We start from the raw sequence: 25863 nt of genomic DNA on the forward strand, positions 1-25863 counted from the left end.
GAACAGAGTATAAAATCCCTCTGATTGCACTGGAGGAATGAGTGCGTCAATATTTAAAAAGAGGCTGAATTGTTAACTTTACGGTGCTTTAAAAACTAATATTCTCATATTAAAAATCATAAATCTGATGCATAAGACATCTGCAAACGGCAATAAGCAATAAAATTAACTGGAGGTTAATTTGTGCTTCACTAAAATGATTTGATGAGACTCTGGAAAAGATTATTGTGTGCAAAAAGTCGTTAGCCTATCGGTGAAGCTAAACGGCCGTTTCAATGCTGAACATGTTGCAGCAGCACAAAATCCAGCGTCCAAAGATTTGTTTAAAAATAAGTTACATGAAGAATTTGTTGAGCTGGTTTCCATTTATTCAAGAAAACATTTCAGTTTCCAGTGTTCACACATCTGGAAAAACGGACCAAAATTAGATATTTTTTCCTTGTAGACACCCAGAACCTGCTTTTCATAGCAGTCTGATGAGCCTCATTCAGATCTTTTAACTCCCCCAAAACATCCAAACTGAGTCACTTTCAGAAGTTTCATGTCTGAATGATCAGCATGACCGTTAAGCCACACGCAGCAAATCCTGACGTAAACAGCGGCTGAATATTTATGGTTATTAAAACTTCCCAGTTTGCAACACAGGTGGAAAGATGTGAAGCCGATCAATACACTAAGGTGCTGTAGATATAAAAATATATAGATAATTAGGCCATTTGCTGTCTAAACTCTGCAAACCAATGACAAAGAAGCGATGTCCGGAATGAAAATGGCTGGAGGTCCAGCAGTTTTATAGCCACCGGGAATTCATAACCGAGCCATAATTGAGGCTAACAGCTTCGAAAGGATCCTTTGGCTGTGCAGCGGACAACGTTAAACCAGGAAGCAATTTAGCCCCGTTCCTTATCTGCCCATGCCTGCAAGAGAAAAACTGCAGGATATCATTACTTTAAAATATTCTGTGGTTAACAGCCGGCGGATTTAATCAGACCTCGATGCGTCGCCTGTTGAAACTCAGGTTAAAGCTGGAAGCAAATGGAAGAGCAGCAGCAGCAGCAGCAGCAGCAGCAGCAGCAGCAGCAGCTAGGGAGACACCGAGGGAATGTGTTTGTTTTCCGTTTATAGAGTGAAGTGCTGCGTTTATGACCCATACAGGTGCTGGTTTATTACTCAGAAGATGATGGATGACAGAGGAAGCAGGTGGACAGCCTTCATAGGTTCGGATAAATTCTGCTGCATTATTCTTTTGCTTTAGGAAAAACAGGCTTAAGTGCGGTAAGAGCCAAAACGCAGTTATTTTACTCGCAGTCAAAGATTTTATTGCCTCCTGAACAACAGGCTGTCACGTCTCCAGATGTGGGCTGTGTTTACAGCACATCTAGGCTGCTTTTTGTCATTGGATGCATTTTAATTCCCAGCTTAGCTTTTGGCTGCCGAGGAGCCGTCAAACATCAGGAACAAAAGGAGGGAAGCTTTTGCAACGTCTCGCCGTCCATCAGCCCCAAAGCCAACGATACGGCAGCAAATATTTCACCGCAATGAAAACGCAGGACTGACCTCTAAAGCAGGAAGTGTTTTACTTCTCTGATCGGGTAAACTGGTTCAGTTTCTCTTTTTGAGACACAGAGGGAAGACGTAGTGACTGAAGAGCGTCCAAAAAACATGTGTACCAACACAAAACCTATAAAAATTACATGGACAGAAAAGTTAAACACCTGAAGAGGAAGAACATGTTTCCTGCCGTTTCTCCTTACCAGAAAAGCTGCGATTTTTAACTGAAAACAAGGATTTCCCTCCAGCAGCCGTACATAAAAAACACTTATTTGTCATTTTAGCATCCAAACTCCGATGTTTTTTTGTTTTTTAGGGAGAAGATGACGCAGGCCTGCAGCTACTGTTTGTGAATGATTACTCAGCCCAAGTCAGTGGGCAGAAAAACAATCTAATGCCTGCGAAGTCAAATCAGAAACAGAGAAAAGAAAACAAAGTAAAAATAAGGAGAAAAAAAGGACAATAAACAAAGAAAAGACATGCTCTGGCTGTAAATAACAGACAGCAAACATGGTGGACCAGAGACTGTTTTACACGGACAATGATGAAAGAATCAGACCAGGTTTGGCGTCACTTTGGAGCAGAGATCCGCTCTCATGGTGGACCAGTGCAGAGACGGGAACAATCAGCCGGTAAGACAGAGACTGAATTATTATGAGATCGGACTGCTAGCATGCCCACAGCCTGGATTAGCGTTAGCATAGCCACCAGCTCGTTAACGCCTGACGATATCTGAACATGATAAAGTGACGTTGTAAAGTCAGTCGTGTTAACTGGTGATTTTGATGGTTGTATTGTGTTTCTATCCGTTAAACTACATTAAACATTAAATAATTTAAACCAGGTAATAAAATAACTTGAATATCAATTTGAAATGTTGCACTTTAAAGTTAAAGAACTTAAATTAGTTATTTCTTCATTAAACTTTAATCGCTTTGTGGTTGATTCACAGTGATTTATTTATTGTTTGCTCAGTATTTTCTTTGCAGTTTGAGTGAAATTAATTTATGTAAATTTAAATAATATAGATTAGTCATATTTATTATTTTTTTCTTTTTGGGAGTTGTTTAAAGGTTTGTTGTTTTTAACAGCTTCTGGGATTGTCCTGACACACTGAAATAAATAAATGAAGAAAACTGCTTGGTGTTTTGAGTGAAATCCAATTGATAAAAATCTGTGCAGATGTAAACATCCCTTTCCAAGTGGGGAAGCAGCACAAACTAAAGGAGAACTTGACAAAGAAATGTTTTAACAAGTTTGGGAATAAAGAGGTAAACATTTTAGATTTTAAAATGGCTGTAAAATAAAAAATCAGGGTTTTAGTCTGATGCACAGTAACAGTCTTAATATTTCCCTCCAAACTCAGCAGACTTCATGTTCCAAGTTTTAATTTATTTACATAAAGCTTTCCAAAAAAACTCACCGTTTCTGAATTTTAAAGATAGATTATAATTAAAACATTTTTACAAGTAAAGCAGCAAAATACCCCCTTCGCATGTCACGTTCTGCCAGCTGTACTGTAATTAATAGTACAATGCTCAATCTGCAGCGAACTGCAGGTTATTTAACACCTGAGGGCTGCTTCAACAAGCTCCACACAGTCCTCGCCTCAAAAACACTGCAAACGCCGTTTTACGCCCACGGAGCCGTTGACCCCGTCCCTCCTGTGCACTCCGAGTTCGCTCCTGCAGGCTTTCATCATCAACTCTTGCAAAACATAATGGATCCTTCACACCACACAGAGAAGCTGCATATATGTGCAAACGAAGATTTAATCTCAGCATAAAGGAAAGCCAAACTTCATCACCCACACAAAGACGGCAACCAAGCAACAAATCAAGTTGGAGATTATAGCACTAAACCAAACACACAAAAAAAACAGAAAACAAAAAACAGCAAAGATAGGCGAGTGAAGGGCAGGATAATGAAAACAGGGCATGAAAAGAACAGAACAGCAGGGAAACAGTTTAATTACGGTTTTAAAACAACCTTAAAAAAAAAAAAAAACCTTTTTTTAAAGATCAGACTCCAGAAGTTGCTGATAAAGTGCTGCCCGGCATTTAAGATCAGTTTGACAATTTAATTAAAAAAAGCACTTTGTGTACATCGTTAAGTAACATGACAGCATCTATGATGAACTTCAACAGCCAATGGATCATCCAGGGAGCAGCATTCAGGTAAGAGTAAAATCTGATGTTTTCTACCATTTTGGTTCTCACTTTCTTAAAGAAGTTACAGAGCAGCGTCACAACACGGTCAAGTGGCTGGACTACAGCAGCAGGAGACCACACCGGGCGCCACTGCTGTCAGCTAAGAACAGGAAACTGAGGCTCCAGTTACTACAGGCTGATCAGAACTGGACAGCAGGAGATTGGAAAACCATTGAATCTGCAGAGTCTCGATTTCTGCTGCGACGTTCGGATGGTCGGGTCAGAGTTTGGCGTCAACAACATGGATCCATCCTGCCTTGTGTCAGTGGTTCAGGCTGGTGGTCTGGGGATATTTTCCTGGCACACTTTGGGTCCATTGGTACCAACTGATCATCGTGTCACTGCCACAGTATTGTTGCTGACCATGTCCATCCCTCTATGACCACAGAGAACCGTCTTCTGACGGCCATGTAATAAATACTTTTTCCTGTTCCTGTGCTTGTTAAAGACAACAGCAGCTTTTGTAACTGCGTAAATGCATTGGAACATATCAGAACTAGACATTATAAAGCTTGTGATAAAATATGAGAAAAATCCTGACTTCCTTTGCTCAGTACCTCAGACTGGTTTCTTGAACTCCAATGGCCTCCACAGTCACCAGACCTCAGTCCGATAGAGATCAGGTGATGGACGTTCAGCCGGCCAATCTGCAGCGACTGCGTGATGCCATCATGTTAATATGGACCAGACGCTCTGAGGAATGTTTCCAGTACCTTGTTGAATCTCTGCCACAAAGGATTGAGGCAAAAGGAAGTCCAACCCTTGTACCTAATAAAGTGGCCGCTGAGTGTAAAGTGTTAACATATGGGCAACTTTAATGGTTGAAAGACAGAAAAATGTCTGATGTTTGTTCGGAGGTGAGCCCCGAGTTGGGAGCCGGCGCTTTATTCCCGTTTTAATTGTCAATTAATGGAAACAGACAGCGGCTGATCGGAGCACCTGGCTGAGGGCGAGCCATAATTACACTCATTAGAATTAGAAAGGAGACTTTTGTTCTCCATCAGCCATTAAAGCAGCCAAAACACAAGGCGCTACGCCAAAGTAGTTTGTCTCTCTGCTTCATCCCTCCACCGCCTCCTGCAGCGCTTTCAATCCTTCACCAACTTTATTAACAGAACAATCACTTCTGCACCTTGGCCCTGCGCTCACTGCAACTACTTCAATTTTCTTACTCGTTGCATTTTCTCATTTTCTCCCGATTACTGCCAAAACTTGTTTGTGCAAGTAGTTTATGCCACTAACTTGCTTTCCAGAACAAAACAACAGCTTTCTAACTTTTTGGACGGCGTCACAGCTCCAACTGCTTGGCGTTTTACGGTCCCCGGGCCAATCCGAATACTCTGCTCCAGCAGATTGTGTTTTCCGAGTGCTCTGGTTCGTCTCCAGCAGCAAGATGGTGAGCATCTCACAGTTTCCATTAGTTCATCTGGCTGGAAATGAATGGAGCGATTTGATGAAATATTAAACGGCACATGTCAAACCCAATCAACAGATTGCACTTGTTTTCCTCAAAAGCAAAGAAATCTTTAATCATACATGCAGGGACAGTTGGTTTCTTCAGATGTATATTCTAAATGGAAAAGAGGGTGTTTGTTTCTGAAACTGTGTTACAGATGAAGCACATGGAAAGAGGGGATTCATAGAAATCCACTGAGGTTTCTTTGATTCGCTTATCAAAGCTCAACCCTCAAGGAAAAGGTAAAATTAGCTCAATGAGGTAAAAAAAAAAGTGTTTTATTTTCAGATTTACTCACAACAGATTGACACCACATACAGACTCCTGGATCTGAAAAGAACTGCAGTAGATTAAGACTAACTTGTAAAACCTCATTGTGCTGCTGCAGGTTTTTTTAAGCCGCTTTCTAAACCGTGCTAATCATTTCCCACCCAAAAAATACAGGAGGTTTCTGCACCTCCACCATCAGTTTCAGTCTATCTGCAGATAAGTTCATTGCTTTTGAGCCAGTCAGATCTAAAGGAGGAACTAATATGAATGTATTAAAGTCTCCAAATGCGTCTCATTCACATTAACATTTATCCAGGGAATAATTTCCATATTTTTGAAGGTTAATGGTCTTTATGAGCCTTAAATGGGATTTAGAAACCATATTTATGAAGGAATGAACGAACACAAAGGTGTTTAGAAAGTGTTGCCAATCTGCCAAACAAAAGATATTGGCTCTGACCTGAACCTTCAGAGACGCATATAGACAGTTACAAAGTCGGCCTTCTATCACTTAAAGAACATTTCCAGGATTGAAGGACTAATGTCTCGTCAAGATCTGGAAAAACTCATCCATGCGTTTATCTTTAGTCGCATTGATTACTGCTAAAAAAAAAACACACACACAAAAAAAAAACAGCTGCAGCTGATCCAGAACGCTGCTGCTGGCATTCTGACTAAAACCAGGAAGTTAGAGCACATAACACCAGTTCTAAACACTGGCTCCCTGCAGCTCAGAGAACAGACTACAAAATACAGTTAATTTATAAATCACTGAACAGTTTAGCACCACAACACATTAAAGATCTGCTGCTGTATCAACCTTCCAGACCTCTCAGGTCTTCTGGTTCTGGTCTCCTCTGAAGAACCAGAACCAAACACGGAGAAGCAGCACTCAGCTTCTATACACCTCAAATCTGGAACAAACATCCAGAAAACTGCAAAACAGCCGAAACACTGAGTGTCTTTAACTCTAGACTAAAAACCCAGCGTTGCTTTTGAAACGTAGTGGATTAAGAATTTAACGATGGCACTTGATAAATGTAAAGTTTCAATCGTTTATTCTATGTTGCATAACTTTGTGTTTTTTATGCACTTTGAAATGCCTTGTTGCTGAAATGTGCTACACAAATAAAATTAGATTTTGATTAGATTTTGTCTTTTAGTTGTCCAAATCAGTCCGTTGGCGTCATGCGACTCGACCAGTTTTTCAGCATAAAGTGTTTGAGAGTTGATGTTTGTTTTATGAATTAAAATACATTAAACTAAAGTTAAACTTTAAATTTCTCCAGCAAATAGACATTAAAAGGTTTTGTTTTTGATTTATTTTCAAAATAAAACATTTCACACTTGAACATTTTATACCTTTTGACGCAGTTGTAGAGAAATATAGTCCCAGCCAAGTTATAATGGAGAGAAAAAAGACCAAAATGATGTTAAAATGAAGAAGTACAGATGGAACTTGATCACAACTAACTGAAGACGACTGATTTTCTGATAAATTAATGAACCATTAAAATTTTCTCAGATTTAGTAAAAAAGGCGTTGATGATATTTTGGTTGTATATTAACTCCAGGTCAAATTTTGTTGTTTTCTGTTCGCACTGCAGATTCCCAATTAAAACCTGCAAACTTCCACTAAGTGAAGCAGTTTGTATATCTAACCTCAGCTGCAGACTCATAAAACTCTACAGTGTCTAAATGTTGGAATAAAGCTTATTAACAAGACACCTGATTATATCTACTGACATCTTCTGATATGATCTATTAAAGTTCATGACTATTAAAGTCCTCTGGTATGATTCTTTACATTGTTTTACACTTTAAGGTTATCTTAGTAAAATAAAATGGCTCCAGACGCTGTGGACTGTAATTCTCTCCCACCTTGTTCTCTCCCTCCATATCGATCTACTGCAAACAGACTTGGAGATGAAATGTCACTCTGAAGTAGTTTGTCCAAGACGGCTGTAAACATGTCCCGACTGCCAGCCTCTGGCTCTAAAGGACCTCAACAAGGTCTTTTGTGAATGTGTCAAGTGGAGAGCTGTTAAAGACAAAGCTGTATATAAACCTGCAGCAGTGCAGCATGCTGTACTTCAGCCTGGTTTCACCAAACGCTTCTGCAAGTTCAAAGCAAAATTAAAAGCTAGATGGTCTAATGTGCTTTGTAATGTTACGATGCACAAACAGAGGTTTGTAATTTCCCCTCTGACTGAGAGCCATGAACAGTAATTTACCAAAAATTCAGACTTATGCTAAGACTGATGAGGTTATTAACAGTCATCAGTAAACTAATAGAAACTAAAAACATTTAAGAAGTAAAACAAATACTCCAATAACCCCAACAAAACCTTTAACAATATGTAAACAAACAAAAAAACTATTAAAAGTCTTTAAAAAGAGATCCTATCGCACTGGAACTCCAGTATTCACATTGGATAAGAACTACTAAAAAGCTGAATTATGCAAATACTTGAGATCCTCTCTAAAATTAAAAAAAAAAAAACACCAATAACTACTTATTTTAAAAACACCAAATATTAGATATGACTTAATATGCAGAGTGGAAGCCATCTTAGCTCTGCTGCGGTTTCCTAATTTCCACTTTTTGAGGTTCAGTCAATCCAGGCGCTGTTGTTCTACTGGTAACATTTACTTAACTGTTTGGGGAAAAGATACTTTAAGGAGTAGTTTTACTGGACTGTATCTTTTACTTGAGTAACTGTATTGCTACTCTTCTTATATTTCTACAATGTCTGAGCTAATGCTAATCTGTGCTGGTAAACCTGACATTTTTCGCCATATTTATTGCAGTTTTCTTTTTAAATCACTGCTGATAAATAAATTCAGCTCCTCACCAGAAGAAGAAAATCCCTAAATTAGTTCACCCACAAATGTCGCTTCTATCTTTTGCATGAACAATTAGATTTTAAATATTTAAAAACTGATGCTGCACCGATGATGGGAAAAGACGTCTTATCATGCGATAATTATGCATGTGGACTAATGAGACCGAGCCATTTAAAATGGTTTAAGTGGGATTTTGAACCGAAGAAGCTTGGTCAGAAAAGGTGCAGCTCAAATTTACCCATTAAAAGAAAATGTATTCAGAGCCAAAACAAATACCCAGATGTTGGTAAAAGCAAGAAAACATCTGTTATTGTTAATCAAAACATCCTCTGACATCACACTTAGCACTCAAGGAGTAACTCTAACATTACCGACGTTCAGATAAGGTGCTCTGTTTTAATGGGAAAAGGAACATCTGATTATTTAAATTTCCCTGCGAGGCTTTCTGCAAGATGCATAATGCATGCATTTGTTGGGTAAATTCAATTCCAAGCCACATGTTAGTGGCTTAGTGAATGCTGCGAGCAAAATGGATTATATGAATTGTTTGGAAACATTTTATCCAAATTGTAAGCAGAGCTCAGATAGCCAGGTAGTTGAAGAGATATATAAATGTTTACCCTTCATTATTCAACATTAATTGGATTTAAAAAAAAAAAGATTGAGAAGCAGACCAGAGTTTTAACTAAAATGTTCTACGGAGAAAAAAAGGAGCAAAAATTACATTTAACTTGTCAACAAATGAAGAAAAACCCATTTTAAAATCGAATGTTGTGAGTCAATAAGAGATAATCTGCAGTGGATCATTTCCAATTTTTAGAGCGTGAGGTTTGACAGATGTTGGATTTTATCACTGGGTATCCCTGCACTACTCTTTATTTGTTTAACCTGGAGTGAAACCTGGAAGTTATTTCCCTTCCAGGCGTCAAACATTAATCAGCGAGCATTCAACAGACAATCACAGCCTTAAAACTTCCCAGGACTGCGTGTTAGCGTTATCGATTATTACAGCAGTCACAATTAACCGGTGTGCAGTCACACTTTTAATTAAAAACTCCCACTTTATGCAAAACTTCCCCTTCTGTGAAAAACCACCCCACATTTGTATGCACATCAGTGGGCCTGTGTAATCACGACTACGCATTAGAGCTTTGACGAGAGCACAAGCGTTCAAGGCGGCTGCAGAAAGAGCAGCCGTAATAATTAATGCTCCATTAAGGCCCGTTCTTCTCTTTGTGTCTGTTACTTTAGAGGAATTCAGGTTCCCTACTCCTGCGACTGCACTGGAGGTATATGTCATCAATATTTCATTAATCTGGATGAATTAAAATGAATCCAGCTTCATTCGTTGCTTAGGGATTTTTATTTGTAGAAGAAATAATTCGGTAAATGTAAGCTTTTAATTACTCTGGAATGTAAACACGTGTGCTTTCTGAGCCAGTGATTAAATAAGTAAATATAGGATGTCAAAGGGTAAATGACTGTAGCTCTACGATGTGCATTGTGGCGTCGCCCCTCCATTTGTTTTCCAGAGGTGAGGGAGAACAGCGCCCTTTAATGACCGGGTCAAACAGTGATGGGTTACAGGAAATGTTTAGAGACTAAATGTCACAAATGACTGTTATTACATTTAATATCTGAAGAATATCTGGTGGAAAATTACATCCTGACATACTTTCTCACCTGAAGCGTTACTGAACTCCCTGTGAAAGCAAAACCCTTGTCCCCTTCTTACACCCTTGGGTGGGGTCAGGAGGATTGCTGGTGCCAATCTCCAGCTAACGTTTCGGGCAAGAGGCGGGGTACTCCCTGGACAGGTCGCCAGTCTGTCGCAGGGTAACACGGTATACCAAACAACCATGCACACACACTCACAGCTAGGGGCAATTTGGAGAGGCCAATTAACCTGACAGTCATGTTTTTGGACTGTGGGAGGAAGTCGGAGTACCCGGAGAAAACCCATGCATGGTTGTTTGTCTGTGTTACCCTGCGACAGACTGGCGACCTGTCCAGGGTGACCCGCCTCTCGCCCAGAACGTTTGCTGGAGAAGTTGCACCAGCAACCCTCCATATTCTTAACACCCTTGTCCAAGGGTGTTAAGAAGATGGATGGATGGATGGATGGATGGATGGATGGATGGATGGATGGATGGATGGATGGATGGATGGATGGATGGATGGATGGATGGATGGATGGATGGATGGATGGATGGATGGATGGATGGATGGATGGATGGATGGATGGATGGATGGTCTATTGTTTACATTTCCGCACCGTAGAACTAATGTGTTCTAATGGGTCGTTTACAACCCATCAACTATGGAGCGGCAGCACCATTTCTTAGGGATCATTCTTTATTCTTTTTTTATGCTAACATGTAAAATTATTAAACCTAAAGTATTTCTTTGTAGCTTTTGTCCAAGCAGGCAAAATTTCTTGTCGCAATTTAAAAACAGCAGCAGCAGCAAATGTTTGTATATTACATTTAATTTTTCTTTTAAGATATTTTTAAGTCAAGTATGATTCAAAAATTTAAACCTGATAGAACGATGAAAAATCCTTCTTAAATTAATGGTTTAATATACCATTGTCAATCCAAATTTAATATTTAAAGATTAAAATCCCTGTTTTAATCCCAAGCCTCCTGAAATATACCCTTCTGAAGTTTGTCATGGCGCCTCGAATGATCAAGTGATGCAGTTGCAAAGGGTTAATAGTTTGAGTCATGCAGAACTGATTTGACCGTTTCCATAGCAACCATCAGAAGCAAGACATTTCCCCAGAACTACAGTGAGCTCATTGTTTATGACCTCATCATCTATGACATAGATCAAAGAACATCTGAGGTTATGAATGCTTGGGTCTCATAACAGGAGGTCATTTCCAAGCATCTTTGACTTAGAGTTCTGTGTGTTTTAGGGATTTTAGTATGGAACAGGTCGTAGCCACCGTGTTTTTTCCGTTAACTTTTGGTGCTGGTTACTTGATTACCACCGGAGTGAGGAAAATCTTTAACAAGATTCTTCCTAGCGTGACATTTGACGTTGGTAGCCACAGGGATGAGTCCATTGAATACGATGAGTTCGATGCTTATCTATTCAACCCTGCCCCGATTGCCAACCAAGCTTCCCCGGCTGGGGAAGTTTGCAGAGCAGAGGTTGTTGGATCTAGATCCTCAACCTCTGCTCTGACAGAAGCGGCGATGGAAGACCTGTCTCAAGACAGGGCAGTCGTAGGGGAAGATTTGGAAAATCTTCCAAAAACGTCCTCGGCCGAGGATGTTCGCCCTACAAAGAGACGGGACGACCAGACCCTAACTTCTGTGCTGGTAAAAAGGGCAAAGGACGAGGACATTTACGGTGCTCGAGCTCTCAACAAATCAAAATATGCTGCATGCCCAACTTGCGAAGACAGAGCTAAGTATAACCCACACCTCCTTGATGAAGATAATTGCTGTTCAATTTCTTGAGCCAAATTTAGAGATCGTCCCCTTGTTAAATTTGAGGTGGACTGATTTAAAGATAGGATTTAGCTTTGGGGCTGCACAGTGGCACAGTTAGTAGAACTGCTGCCTTGCAGAAAGAAGGTTCTGGGTTCGATTCACGGCCACGGTTTTTCTGCATGTTCTCCCTGTGCATGCTTGGGTTTTCTCCGGGTACTCCGGGTTCCTCCCAGTTCAAAAACATGACTTTCAGGTTAATTGACCTCTCCAAATTGCCCCTATGTGTCAGTGTGTAGGCTGCACAGTGGTACAGTTTGTACAGCTGTTGCCCTGCAGCAAGAAGGTTGTGGGTTTGAATCATGGCTCTGGTCTTTCTGCATGTTCTCCCTGGGCATGGTGGGTTTTCTCTTGGTACTCCGTGTTCCTCCCAGTCCAAAAACATGACTGTCAGGTTAATTGGCCTCTCCAAATTGTCCCTAGTTGTGTGTGTGTAGGCTGCACAGTGGCACAGTTGGGAGAGCTGTTGCCCTGCAGCAAGAAGGTTGTGGGTTTGATTCACGGCTCCGGTGTTTCTGTATGTTCTCCCTGTGCATGGTGGGTTTTCTCCGGGTACTCCGGTTTCCTCCCAGTCCAAAAACATAACTGTCAGGTTAATTGGCCTCTCCAAATTGCCCCTAGGTGTGTGTGTGTGTGTGTGTAGGCTGCACAGTGGCACAGTTGGTAGAGCTGTTGCCCTGCAGCAAGAAGGTTGTGGGTTGTGGGAGCAACCCTCCTGTCCCACTAAGGGACAAAGGTTGTTAGAAAATGGATGGATGGACAACCAAAATTCATTGATGGTTTTAAGTAGTTGAGGGATTGAGGACTTCAGATTAGACATTAAAATAATGACGGACGGACGGACGGACGGACGGACGGAAGGAAGGAAGGAAGGAAGGAAGGAAGGAAGGAAGGAAGGAAGGAAGGAAGGAAGGAAGGAAGGAAGGAAGGAAGGAAGGAAGGAAGGAAGGAAGGAAGGAAGGAAGGAAGGAAGGAAGGAAGGAAGGAAGGAAGGAAGGAAGGAACGAACGAACGAACGAACGAACGAACGAACGAAGGAAGGAAGGAAGGAAGGAAGGAAGGAAGGAAGGAAGGAAGGAAGGAAGGAAGGAAGGAAGGAAGGAAGGAAGGAAGGAAGGAAGGAAGGAAGGAAGGAAGGAAGGAAGGAAGGAAGGAAGGAAGGAAGGAAGGAAGGATGGATGGATGGATGGATGGATGGATGGATGGATGGATGGATGGATGGTTTTAAGTAGTTGAGGGATTGAGGACTTCAGATTAAACATCATTAAAATAATGTCAATCTGCAAATAGTCCAATTTTAGATTCAATACTTTTTATTCTGACTTTTTATTCTGTATGTTTTGATTGTTCCTTATAGCAAAAGCCAATGGTTCAATTTCAGGAATAAAGAGGAGGGGTGAGAGGAGACACGCTTAACGTGTTCCCCTAGCTAGATTAAATGAATCAGATATAATATTATTCGTTATAACTGAGGCTGTGGGTTTATTATAAATTATTTTAATCCAGGTTATGAAATAACTACCCAAGCCAAATTGAGATAAAACATTGTATAGATAATTATGTTCCACTCTGTCGAATGCTTTTTCTGCATCAAGTGAAAGTAAAGCAGTATCGGGATGTTCATATTTAGCTTGCTGCCCCTTTATGAATCCGTTCTGATCAGGTTCAGAAAGAGATGGTAAACATTTCTCAAGCCCAAGTGCTAGTACCTTAGATATTATGTCAGAATTTATAAGAGAGATTGGTTGAAAAGATTCGCATCTGGTGGGAGGTTTTCCATGTTTAGGTAGTACTGTTATGGTTGCATTTCGTAGAGAAGGAGGTAATTCTTTAAGGGTATAACTTTCTGCAAGCATATTATAGAGAGGCTGTAGTAGTCTGTTTTTAAATCGATTTACAAGTAAGACTGTGAATGAAGATGTGTGTGAATTGGTGTCAGAGAGGCAGGTCGCGCTAGGCTTTTTTTGTTATCCGTTATCTTGACCGACAACATAAAAAAAAATCGGTCATGCATTATTTTTACCAGTGAAATTACAATCATTAACATCGGCTATTTAGTCGCACTTTATGCGGTTCAGTTAATATTCACCGTGAATCCAGATCCTATCACAAATTAAGCAGATTCTTACCTTTTAACACTGATTTAAATATTGTAATTTTTAAACTGAGCAGTAATTTTACATCCATGCAAACTCCAATGTGATATTTAAAACTTCAGTACATAAAATCAGTTATTTAACAATATGAGGTGTTTAATTTAGTGTAACATTGTATTTTCATACATTTATGCTAGGGCTGCCCCAGTCTAGTTTTCCAGAGCTACCATCTGCAACTTTAGATGCGTTACCTTCTCTAACACACCTGGATCATTGACTCATTATAAGCCTCTACAGAACTGAATGAGGGAGTCAACCTTTTGTCTGGGGTGTTTTAGCAGGGATGCATCTAAAAGTTGCAGTCTGGAGGTCTGGACCTGGGCACTCCTGATTTGTACCGTCAATGTGGCCCGTTGAGGGTGGCCAATATGCTGAAGTAGCCCTCGGTAAAATAGAGTTTGACACCACTGGTCTATTGTTTACATTTCCGCACCGTAGAACTAATGTGTTCTAATGAGTCGTTTACAACCCATCAACTATGGAGCGGCAGCACCATTTCTTAGGGATCATTCTTTATTCTTTTTTTATGCTAACATGTAAAATTATTAAACCTAAAGTATTTCTTTGTAGCTTTTGTCCAAGCAGGCAAAATTTCTTGTCGCAATTTAAAAACAGCAGCAGCAGCAAATGTTTGTAAGTTACATTTAATTTTACTTTTAAGATATTTTTAAGTCAAGTATGATTCAAAAATTTAAACCTGATAGAACGATGAAAAATCCTTCTTAAATTAATGGTTTAATATACCATTGTCAATCCAAATTTAATATTTAAAGATTAAAATCCCTGTTTTAATCCCAAGCCTCCTGAAATATACCCTTCTGAAGTTTGTCATGGCGCCTCGAATGATCAAGTGATGCAGTTGCAAAGGGTTAATAGTTTGAGTCATGCAGAACTGATTTGACCGTTTCCATAGCAACCATCAGAAGCAAGACATTTCCCCAGAACTACAGTGAGCTCATTGTTTATGACCTCATCATCTATGACATAGATCAAAGAACATCTGAGGTTATGAATGCTTGGGTCTCATAACAGGAGGTCATTTCCAAGCATCTTTGACTTAGAGTTCTGTGTGTTTTAGGGATTTTAGTATGGAACAGGTCGTAGCCACCGTGTTTTTTCCGTTAACTTTTGGTGCTGGTTACTTGATTACCACCGGAGTGAGGAAAATCTTTAACAAGATTCTTCCTAGCGTGACATTTGACGTTGGTAGCCACAGGGATGAGTCTATTGAATACGATGAGTTCGATGCTTATCTATTCAACCCTGCCCCGATTGCCAACCAAGCTTCCCCGGCTGGGGAAGTTTGCAGCGCAGAGGTTGTTGGATCTAGATCCTCAACCTCTGCTCTGACAGAAGCGGCGATGGAAGACCTGTCTCAAGACAGGGCAGTCGTAGGGGAAGATTTGGAAAATCTTCCAAAAACGTCCTCGGCCGAGGATGTTCGCCCTACAAAGAGACGGGACGACCAGACCCTAACTTCTGTGCTGGTAAAAAGGGCAAAGGACGAGGACATTTACGGCGCTCGAGCTCTCAACAAATCAAAATATGCTGCATGCCCAACTTGCGAAGACAGAGCTAAGTATAACCCACACCTCCTTGATGAAGATAATTGCTGTTCAATTTCTTGAGCCAAATTTAGAGATCGTCCCCTTGTTAAATTTGAGGTGGACTGATTTAAAGATAGGATTTAGCTTTGGGGCTGCACAGTGGCACAGTTAGTAGAACTGTTGCCTTGCAGAAAGAAGGTTCTGGGTTCGATTCACGGCCACGGTTTTTCTGCATGTTCTCCCTGTGCATGCTTGGGTTTTCTCCGGGTACTCCGGGTTCCTCCCAGTTCAAAAACATGACTTTCAGGTTAATTGACCTCTCCAAATTGCCCCTATGTGTCAGTGTGTAGGCTGCACAGTGGTACAGTTTGTACAGCTGTTGCCCTGCAGCAAGAAGGTTGTGGGTTTGAATCATGGCTCTGGTCTTTCTGCATGTTCTCCCTGGGCATGGTGGGTTTTCTCTTGGTACTCCGTGTTCCTCCCAGTCCAAAAACATGACTGTCAGGTTAATTGGCCTCTCCAAATTGCCCCTAGTTGTGTGTGTGTAGGCTGCACAGTGGCACAGTTGGGAGAGCTGTTGCCCTGCAGCAAGAAGGTTGTGGGTTTGATTCACGGCTCCGGTGTTTCTGTATGTTCTCCCTGTGCATGGTGGGTTTTCTCCGGGTACTCCGGTTTCCTCCCAGTCCAAAAACATAACTGTCAGGTTAATTGGCCTCTCCAAATTGCCCCTAGGTGTGTGTGTGTGTGTAGGCTGCACAGTGGCACAGTTGGTAGAGCTGTTGCCCTGCAGCAAGAAGGTTGTGGGTTGTGGGAGCAACCCTCCTGTCCCACTAAGGGACAAAGGGTGTTAGAAAATGGATGGATGGATGGACAACCAAAATTCATTGATGGTATTAAGTAGTTGAGGGATTGAGGACTTCAGATTAGACATTAAAATAATGACAGACGGACGGACGGAAGGAAGGACGGAAGGAAGGAAGGAAGGAAGGAAGGAAGGAAGGAAGGAAGGAAGGAAGGAAGGAAGGGAGGGAGGGAGGGAGGGAGGGAGGGAGGGAGGAAGGAAGGAAGGAAGGAAGGAAGGAAGGAAGGAAGGAAGGAAGGAAGGAAGGAAGGAAGGAAGGAAGGAAGGAAGGGAGGGAGGGAGGGAGGGAGGGAGGGAGGGAGGGAGGGAGGGAGGAAGGAAGAAAGGAAGGAAGGAAGGATGGAAGGAAGGAAGGAAGGAAGGAAGGAAGGAAGGAAGGATGGAAGGAAGGAAGGAAGGAAGAAAGGAAGGAAGAAAGGAAGGAAGGAAGGAAGGAAGGAAGGAAGGAAGGAAGGAAGGAAGGAAGGAAGGAAGGAAGGAAGGAAGGAAGGAAGGAAGGAAGGAAGGAAGGAAGGAAGGAAGGAAGGAAGGAAGGAAGGGAGGGAGGGAGGGAGGGAGGGAGGGAGGGAGGGAGGGAGGGAGGGAGGGAGGGAGGGATGGATGGAAGGATGGAAGGATGGAAGGATGGATGGATGGATGAACGGTTTTAAGTAGTTGAGGGATTGAGGACTTCAGATTAAACATCATTAAAATAATGTCATCTGCAAATAGTCTAATTTTAGATTCAATACTTTTTATTCTGACTTTTTATTCTGTATGTTTTGATTGTTGCTTATGGCAAAAGCCAATGGTTCAATTGCAGGAATAAAGAGGAGGGGTGAGAGGGGACACGCTTAACGTGTTCCCCTAGCTAGATTAAATGAATCAGATATATTATTCGTTATAACTGAGGCTGTGGGTTTATTATAAATTATTTTAATCCAGGTTATGAAATAACTACCCAAGCCATATTTAGATAAAACATTGTATAGATAATTATGTTCCACTCTGTCGAATGCTTTTTCTGCATCAAGTGAAAGTAAAGCAGTATCGGGATGTTCATATTTAGCTTGCTGCCCCTTTATGAATCCGTTCTGATCAGGTTCAGAAAGAGATGGTAAACATTTCTCAAGCCCAAGTGCTAGTACTTTAGATATTATGTCAGAATTTAAAAGAGAGATTGGTTGAAAAGATTCGCATCTGGTGGGAGGTTTTCCATGTTTAGGTAGTACTGTTATGGTTGCATTTCGTAGAGAAGGAGGTAATTCTTTAAGGGTATAACTTTCTGCAAGCATATTATAGAGAGGCTGTAGTAGTCTGTTTTTAAATCGATTTACAAGTAAGACTGTGAATGAAGATGTGTGTGAATTGGTGTCAGAGAGGCAGGTCGCGCTAGGCTTTTTTTGTTATCCGTTATCTTGACCGACAACGTAAAAAAAATCGGTCATGCATTATTTTTACCAGTGAAATTACAATCATTAACATCGGCTATTTAGTCGCACTTTATGCGGTTCAGTTAATATTCACCGTGAATCCAGATCCCATCACAAATTAAGCAGATTCTTACCTTTTAACACTGATTTAAATATTGTAATTTTTAAACTGAGCAGTAATTTTACATCCATGCAAACTCCAATGTGATATTTAAAACTTCAGTACATAAAATCAGTTATTTAACAATATGAGGTGTTTAATTTAGTGTAACATTGTATTTTCATACATTTATGCTAGGGCTGCCCCAGTCTAGTTTTCCAGAGCTACCATCTGCAACTTTAGATGCGTTACCTTCTCTAACACACCTGGATCATTGACTCATTATAAGCCTCTACAGAACTGAATGAGGGAGTCAACCTTTTGTCTGGGGTGTTTTAGCAGGGATGCATCTAAAAGTTGCAGTCTGGAGGTCTGGACCTGGGCACTCCTCATTTGTACCGTCAATGTGGCCCGTTGAGGGAGGCCAATATGCTGAAGTGACCCTCGGTGAAATAGAGTTTGACACCCCTGGCTTAGAAGTACAATGTAAAATCAACAAAATCTGACATTTTTTCTTGATGATATCAAGATGCAAAATTCTAGATTTACTTTTTGAATTTAATTGTTTACCTCTCTGAGCAAACAAATGCCATTAAAATTGTTTATTATGTATGAGTTTGAGGAGGAACTGTTCCTTCAAGAGCTGTGCTCCTAATAAGTAGGTCCACCTGTTTCTAACGCCGCTACCTTGTGCGTTAAAGTCTTTACGATCGTTGAGCCAAATCGCCACTAGAGGGTAAAGTTGGGTTCTTAATTTAAGGGAAAGATAAAAGGTTAGACAGTGAACGGAGGTGGTCCATTTGCTTTAATGTGGATGTTGAAGTTTCGTCTTCGTCTTTTCGGTCATCGTAGAACCATTTTATTGAGCCACACTGATTATTCGTGGCTCTGAGTTTTGCTTTGAGGTACAAATCTGGAACCCCCCCAATGATGAGAGTGATTGTTCTGGATACAACTTGTAATATATCAAACCGTTATTTAGATCAGAATTAAAAAGCCTTCAAGAAACAGAAGTCCAGATATCTTTGATTTAAGCACTTTTCTTTTTCATCTAATTTTTCATAAGGTTTTTATTATTAATTCATAAAGTAATTCAAAAGCTTGAAGGTTTTTGTACTTTAGGGGCAAATTTGTTGCCTTTTTGTTCTTTTGTTGGTCCTGTCATATAATGACTAAGTCAGACCTTCATCCATCCATTAATTATATTTTCTTTAAAGCAAACAAAGATCCTGCTGCTTCTTTTTCCTTCCTGTGTGTAAATGTAACCCTACCTAAAATAAAGCTAATAAAAAAAAAAAACCTAAGCGACACGTCTGAGAGCCAGTTGTTCTCCGGGTGGAATTGCATTTGACATTTTCACTGTTTATCATCTTCTGCGCAGCCCGTGTCCATGCACCTGCATGTCTACCATCATATCTGTATTTGCACATGCTGCGAACCTTTTGTCTGAGCGTGCGCAGAGTGGGCGAAGTGTGTGTGAAGAAGTAAAATGTCACGCAGAGCTACAAAGAACAGGGGGAAGGAGGTGACGAACGGGAAAGAGACGGGACGACATGAGGCAGGAGGGCAAAGATGGACGGGGAGATGAGCAGGGGGGAAGTTAGCAAAAGGGCGACAAGGATGAAGCGACGAAAGGCGGATGAGAGACCCGATGTCAGGAATTCACATTTCAGACAGGAGTTCAGTGATTATTCTGTAGAAACATCAGCAAACCAAGCTTGAACTTTGCGTGATTAGAGGCTGAAATAATTAATATTTCCAGAACTTTGTGAGTAACAATGATTTTCAAAGTCTGCCTGATGTTTGACCTTCAGCTACCCAACACATTTACATAAGCAGGTAGGTCAAAAACCTAACCATTTAAAAAGTCTTTCTAAACAAGATATTCGCTTAGAATGTATTTTACCTAAACACTTTTCATTATAGTCGCTGCATTTAACATCTTTTTAAAATTGTCCATAATAAAGAGCTCAATAAAAAGCTTAACGTGGGATTTAACCAATAATTGGCTAAAATAAATCTAATTAAAGTGCTTTTAGGATTAGCTTCCAATAGTGAAAAGCAACCTGACAGGTTAAAATTATGACAAAGTTTATTATAAACATGATTAATCACTAATGAGGAAGATAGACGCTTTTCTGGGACATTTTTCAGAAACAGGTAAAGATTACAGATTATTCAGACTTTTTTTTCTACTTTGGTGAAAATGATGCAATGATGGGATTTTTTGTTTAAGTACATTGTGAGGCAGTGGATGATTGCTGCAGATATACGTGATTTATTTTGATTTAGAGCACATGTGTCAAACTCCAGGCACATGTGCTCATTTTTATGTGGCCATTTTGACTCCAAATTACGTCAATTAGTCAGATTTTTTACAGCAATTTTTCTCAAAATTGGCTAAAAACACATAGTTTAAGTGACTTCATGTCAAGTTATAGTCAGGGATTGATGCAGCGATTAATAAAAAGTCATGTTTATCATACATTAGCGCAAATATAAAAATTTCTTACAAGTATTTAAATTGGCGTCACAAAATAAAATTTTAATCGCCAAAAACAAAAAACGCAAAAACAAATCTTGGATGTACCGACCAGTATGAAAAGATGCTCAATATTAAGTAATTTTAAGAACAGCTTATTGAATATTTAAACAAACATTTGACATTTTTACAGTTTAATGGTTTTATCAATACATTCTGGCACAACCAGCCCTTTTGAAAATATTCAGATTTTTGATTTGACCCAAAATAAAAGTGAGTTTGACGCACCTGGTTTAGAGGAATGGAGATAAAAGTTTCACCAATAAATTAAAACTTAGTTAAGGGTGAAATGGCATGAATGAACCCTGGTTCAGAACAGGGTTTGGTTTTTAGGTTCAGGCTCGAAATAAGAGAAAAAGACTAGAAACCAGGCAGGTAATCCACTAAATATTCCATGACGAGGTCAGTCTCCTGGTATTTTTAGGCCATGTGTCACTAAAATATCAAGGTTTCAAACAAACCTTGACATTTTTGTGTGAAAATTGTACAAAAATGTAATAATAAAAAAAAATCTATCAATTAATTTAGTTTTCATACAAAAAAAGGAAATCTTGAACTGAACAGTTGCACCACTTGCTCTGCTTGCTTTTAAACTGAAACTTTTTCTAAATGCACATTAAAGGAAAATTTTCTTCAAGCTTTTCTTTGAAACCATGACCAGCCATCCTTGCACTGCTTTGGTGTGGAGTGCTTTCCATAGCATCCATCAACTACTTAACTAAAAAGCAGTAAAATCAGCTCCATATTCTCCTCTGGGTGAAAGTGTTGATTGTTGGACACTTGTGTGTTTGACTGGATCCACCATAATGTGAGCAATCTCCAGCTTTATTATTGAAATTAATATGTTTTTGCAGCGTCTACTCACTGTTGTATACTTTATCACTTTATCTCTGTTTCATTTGTATTAGTTTCTGTGCGTCTATTGTAACCATAACATTAACCATCTACAAGACTCTTAATTTGCTTTCCTAAAGCTGATTTACGACTTGAAACGGCTGCATTAATTCTATAATCCAAGCTCTGAGGACGTGTTAATTTATATCCCAATTAAGCCCAAACATAAATCTCAAACAGTTCAGTGCAAATACATCAGCTGCACATTTCCTTAATGAATCACAGCTTACCTCGTTTTGTCAGGTTTCGTTCGTATGAAGGTGAGAAAAACATGTAAATGGCAAAACTGTAAACTTATGATGTATAAATCTTTGGGAAAAGCAGCAAAACAACACAAACGTCTTGACTAGCTCTGCGTGGGCATTGAGGAATCAGGGAAGTAGAAAATGTCTATAAATTGTTGGAGAATCATTTTCTTTAAATGTTCAACAAAGCACGTTTTATTTAATTACGTGAAACATGTTTTTATATTGAAGAATGTGCCGAGATAAATTTAATGAAGTTCAGAAATGGGTTAATGAGCTCACACATTTCTTCAAAAAAGAAACCTACGTACCTGTAAGAAAAACAGGCGCTTGTGTGTTTTTATATAAGATGCATAAGTTCACTAATTCATAGGAGCTAATTTTACCACTTTCAAAACCTTCAACACATTTAATTTTCCCAGATAAATCTTGAAGTGCTAATTTACCTGGTTGTAAACATTCAGTTGAATAAAGTTTGACCTCTGAGTTGAAGTTTTGGTTATTGACTTAATTCCTGTTGATATTTATGTTCATGCTCTTGTTTTGAAGGGGGTGACGACTGTTCACGCAATTCTCTCCTTATATTCTCCACCTGTAAAGCGGTGCGGCAAATAATGTTTACCCAAAATGCATTGCTGTAGGGTTAGCATGACTCACTTTTTAGCTAGGAATGTCCACCACTGCTAACCACCGCTGCATGTGGTTGGCAGCTCTGGCTTAACATGAGCATCCAGGTTTTCTTTTAATATCTGGAGATGCACAGATCAGAACTTTGGGTCAGATATATATTTTAATTTTATTATTTATTATTTCTATTTTAATTTTAGCTGTTTTCAATTTACCTCTGAACTTTTGTTCTTTGTTTTTCTAAGTAATCTTAAAAGTATGAGAGAGAGACAGAGAGAGAGGTCCCCAACAGTTTTTTTATTTTAATCAAATACAAGGAAACAGTTAGCCAATGAGTTTAGACATGCTAATTAGCATGTGTAACTGGGTAATGCTACCCATGCTAATTGCTAATTAGCCATTAGCCTCTGGAGCATTACTAACATTGCGGTACGTTTATTCCTGGAAAACAGAGATTTCCAAAATGTAAACATCTTAAATAACGTACGTATCAGGTTAAAGGTCGTATTCCCTTTAGCCTTCCTGTTATCAGGTGTAAGTGTTGCTCTTTCACCAACCAGACGTATAACCAAAAAGCTTCTTGCACCTTTCTGGGTCTTTGTTTTTATGCACTGCATTACTAAACATATAACTTTGCGTCTTCCTTCCTCAGTGAAGCTTTAACAATGATGAACGTTGCCATTAGCGACACCTGCTACGTGTTCTAACGTTTACGCCGCCTTTGAGAAAAACTTTAGGTATTTGACAACATTCAGGGCTGATCAAGATAAACATTGGCAGCCACAAATTAGCCCTTAGATTGTAGTTCAGGATTAAACCGACACATTTATAAAGGATAACAATCCAACATTTAAAGCAGAGACAGGAAAATCCATTTAATCTCTTCATCATTAAGAGGAATGAGAGGTTTAGATGCACCTTGACCAGGCACTGCTTTTCTCTCTCTCTGGTGTTGGATGACGCTCCGTGTCTCGAGGGGACAGGGTTATCTTTTCTTCATTTCACACCTATAAACAACCACTTACATGGTATTTAATTTCATGAATAATTTACTAATCTTCTTCCCTCCAACCCCTGTGTGTTTGCAAGTGAAACAGGAAAGAGATGAGAAAAAGAAGCTGCTTTCATAACATCTTCATTAGTTTGTTTTCTCCACTTTAATTTCCAGGATTGATCTTTTCTTTAGCTTTGCTGTACATTTAGAGAAGCTCGTGCGGCAACTCTACAACTTATATTTAGCCCTGTTTGCCTGAAACAGAAGAACCAGCACTTGAATTTGTTTTAGTATTGAGCAAATGTCAAATTTTAAACACACCAAGCGAAGGTCGGAGGTGAAAACAAGCTAAAAGCCCGACTGGAAATACAAAACCTGGTTTTCCAGAGACCTTTTTTCTGTCACGTTTACTAAAATTTGGGTCACTTTCAGACCTTTTCCTTTAAATAACATAAGAGCGGCACATTTATTTAATAAAAAGATAAAAACACCAACACTGGACTCAAAGGAACGACTCCCGCCCACTTGAGTACTCACAAATCTGCTGGTTGACTGGTCAGCCAGCACTCAAGGCAATGTTTTCATGATTTACTGAGCTACCAGATCAGTGTCAATCTTTTAGAAACTCTTGAATATCCAAGCTTTAATAATAACCCCATTAATACTCTCATCTGTAGCTCACTTTGGATAAAAATGCTCACTAAACGGAGATACTTTAAAAGATTTAGGTGAAGAAGAGGCTCGACTTGAGGAAGTTATGGCTGAGAGGAAAATGAAATGTGGGAGGCATCATGAATGAAATGTAAAGAGATGCTTGAATACGGTGTAGGCGGTTTACAGAGAGACAAAAGGTAAACGGAGCGAACATTCACAAAGGAAGTGTCAATGGTTGCCATGAGCAATCTTCTGTGGCATGTTGCCCTGAACGAGTTGATGGAGCCGACGCCCCGTTAACGACGAGAACGCTTGCCTCCAACGACTCACAGATCAGCCGACAGCTTTGGTGTATTACAGCAGAAACAAAATCTGGAAACGGTTTAAAAGTACAGTCCTCCATATCTCAATAAAAAACCCTCCCAGTTCATGACAACTTCTTATTTCCATGGAGGCAGCAGCAACATAAAACGCAGATGAAAGCACAAACTGAGCTGCTGGCGCAGCACCAAGATAAAAACGAAACGTGGCCGACGCTCCTACCTTGACCCCTCGCACTCTGAACTCGGCCAGAGCGCGGCTCATCTTGGAGGCGGCCGTGTTCAGGTCCTTCCCGCTGGCGATCACCTTCACCAGCAGCGAGTCGTAGTGAGGCGAGATGACGGCGCCCTGGAAGGCCGAGGCGCTGTCCAGACGGATCCCCATGCCCTCGCCGCTCCTGAATACCTGTCAGAGGCCAGTTAGCAACGTTAGACACACAAAGACATGCAAACATTACTGATGACAACTCGGTTCTGATATTCTTTGAGATGGACCCAGCTTTTCCTCAGTGTGGCGAAATAAACCTGATCTGAAGCAAGAACATAAAAACAGCATTTCCTGCACATTTATCACAATTTTTACAAACGTGGAAGGACTAAATTAAGAACAAGTATAAGTTTGAGTAAAATGAGCTACTGACATCTTAATCATCTCATTATTTACCGAATGACACTTCATGACAGTCGTAAACATTCATGAACGTGTTAATGACGGCATCACATCAGTGTCACCGAGTTCTGATACTTAAAATCTCTTCCAATATCAAATGTTGATTAGAACTTGAAGTTTATTGATCGTTGATAATGTTTCATCGTACTGCTGTTACACTGCCATCATATTAGTTGAAAATGGTCTCAAAACAATATGGTTGTTTAACTTGTGGGACAATTTATCATCAGGCCCACAAACTATAAAAATTATCCCACTTTAATTTCTGTCATTTTGGATTCATTTGTCAGTGAAATCAAGTTAATTTCCAGGACAAACTCTTGCTGCAGCTCTGCCTCAGCTGGTCCGTCGGTTCTTCACTACTTGTGAATTATTATTGAGGTGAGTGCAAGAAATCAATCTGTGGGCCAAAAATGGTCTGTGGTGCAAACTTTGGAAGAACAAGACAAGAGTATTTAAGAAAGTTGACTTGGCCTGGAGATTGTATTGGCTGCTGCAGCCCTGTCATGTGACCAGCTTGTGTCTGAACAGGTGAAGCCTGAAGTAACAGAGCTTTAGAAAACTGTTGCTATTTGTTCTGCTTCAGTTATTTCATGATTAATTCATATTGGAAATGTATTTTTAACCCTTGTAGACCGAATATTTTGACTTTGACACTCATGACCCTCTGCACCATCTGAAAATTTCAAACAGTTTCTGGAGTTTGAGACGTTGCGCTTTCCAGCCAATCTCAGGAAGCATGTTTTTCTTTGGTCTAATCTGCTGAAACACCCCTTTCATAGACACTAAATTGTAAAAAATAACTGCTAGATATTGAAATTTCCAGTTGGGTCTTTCCAGAAATGAGCAAAAGTATTAACTCAAGACATTTAAAGAACTCTGTACAATTAAAATAAGCAAAGGCAGAGATCTGAAACTTCATCTTTAAAGGGTTAAAAAGGTATAAATATTACAATTTCACTGTACATTTTGAGAATTTGCGCATAACTTCTGCATAACAATGCAT

General features: G+C 39.9%; 1 protein-coding gene across 2 annotated transcripts in view; it reads right to left on the bottom strand.

Moving 5' to 3' along the window:
• Positions 1-25863, bottom strand: part of pcxb (pyruvate carboxylase b) — a 392212-nt gene that overhangs the window by 184231 nt on the left and 182118 nt on the right. For both annotated transcript variants that reach the window (XM_008435894.3, XM_008435895.3), the window contains exon 12: positions 24411-24593. In XM_008435894.3, the coding sequence (XP_008434116.1) occupies positions 24411-24593 (183 nt within the window). The remainder of the gene's footprint in view (positions 1-24410; positions 24594-25863) is intronic.

This window comes from Poecilia reticulata, chromosome 18 (genome assembly GCF_904066995.2).
Source record: "Poecilia reticulata chromosome 18, P_reticulata-male-v2, whole genome shotgun sequence".
Classification (NCBI taxonomy): domain Eukaryota; kingdom Metazoa; phylum Chordata; class Actinopteri; order Cyprinodontiformes; family Poeciliidae; genus Poecilia; species Poecilia reticulata.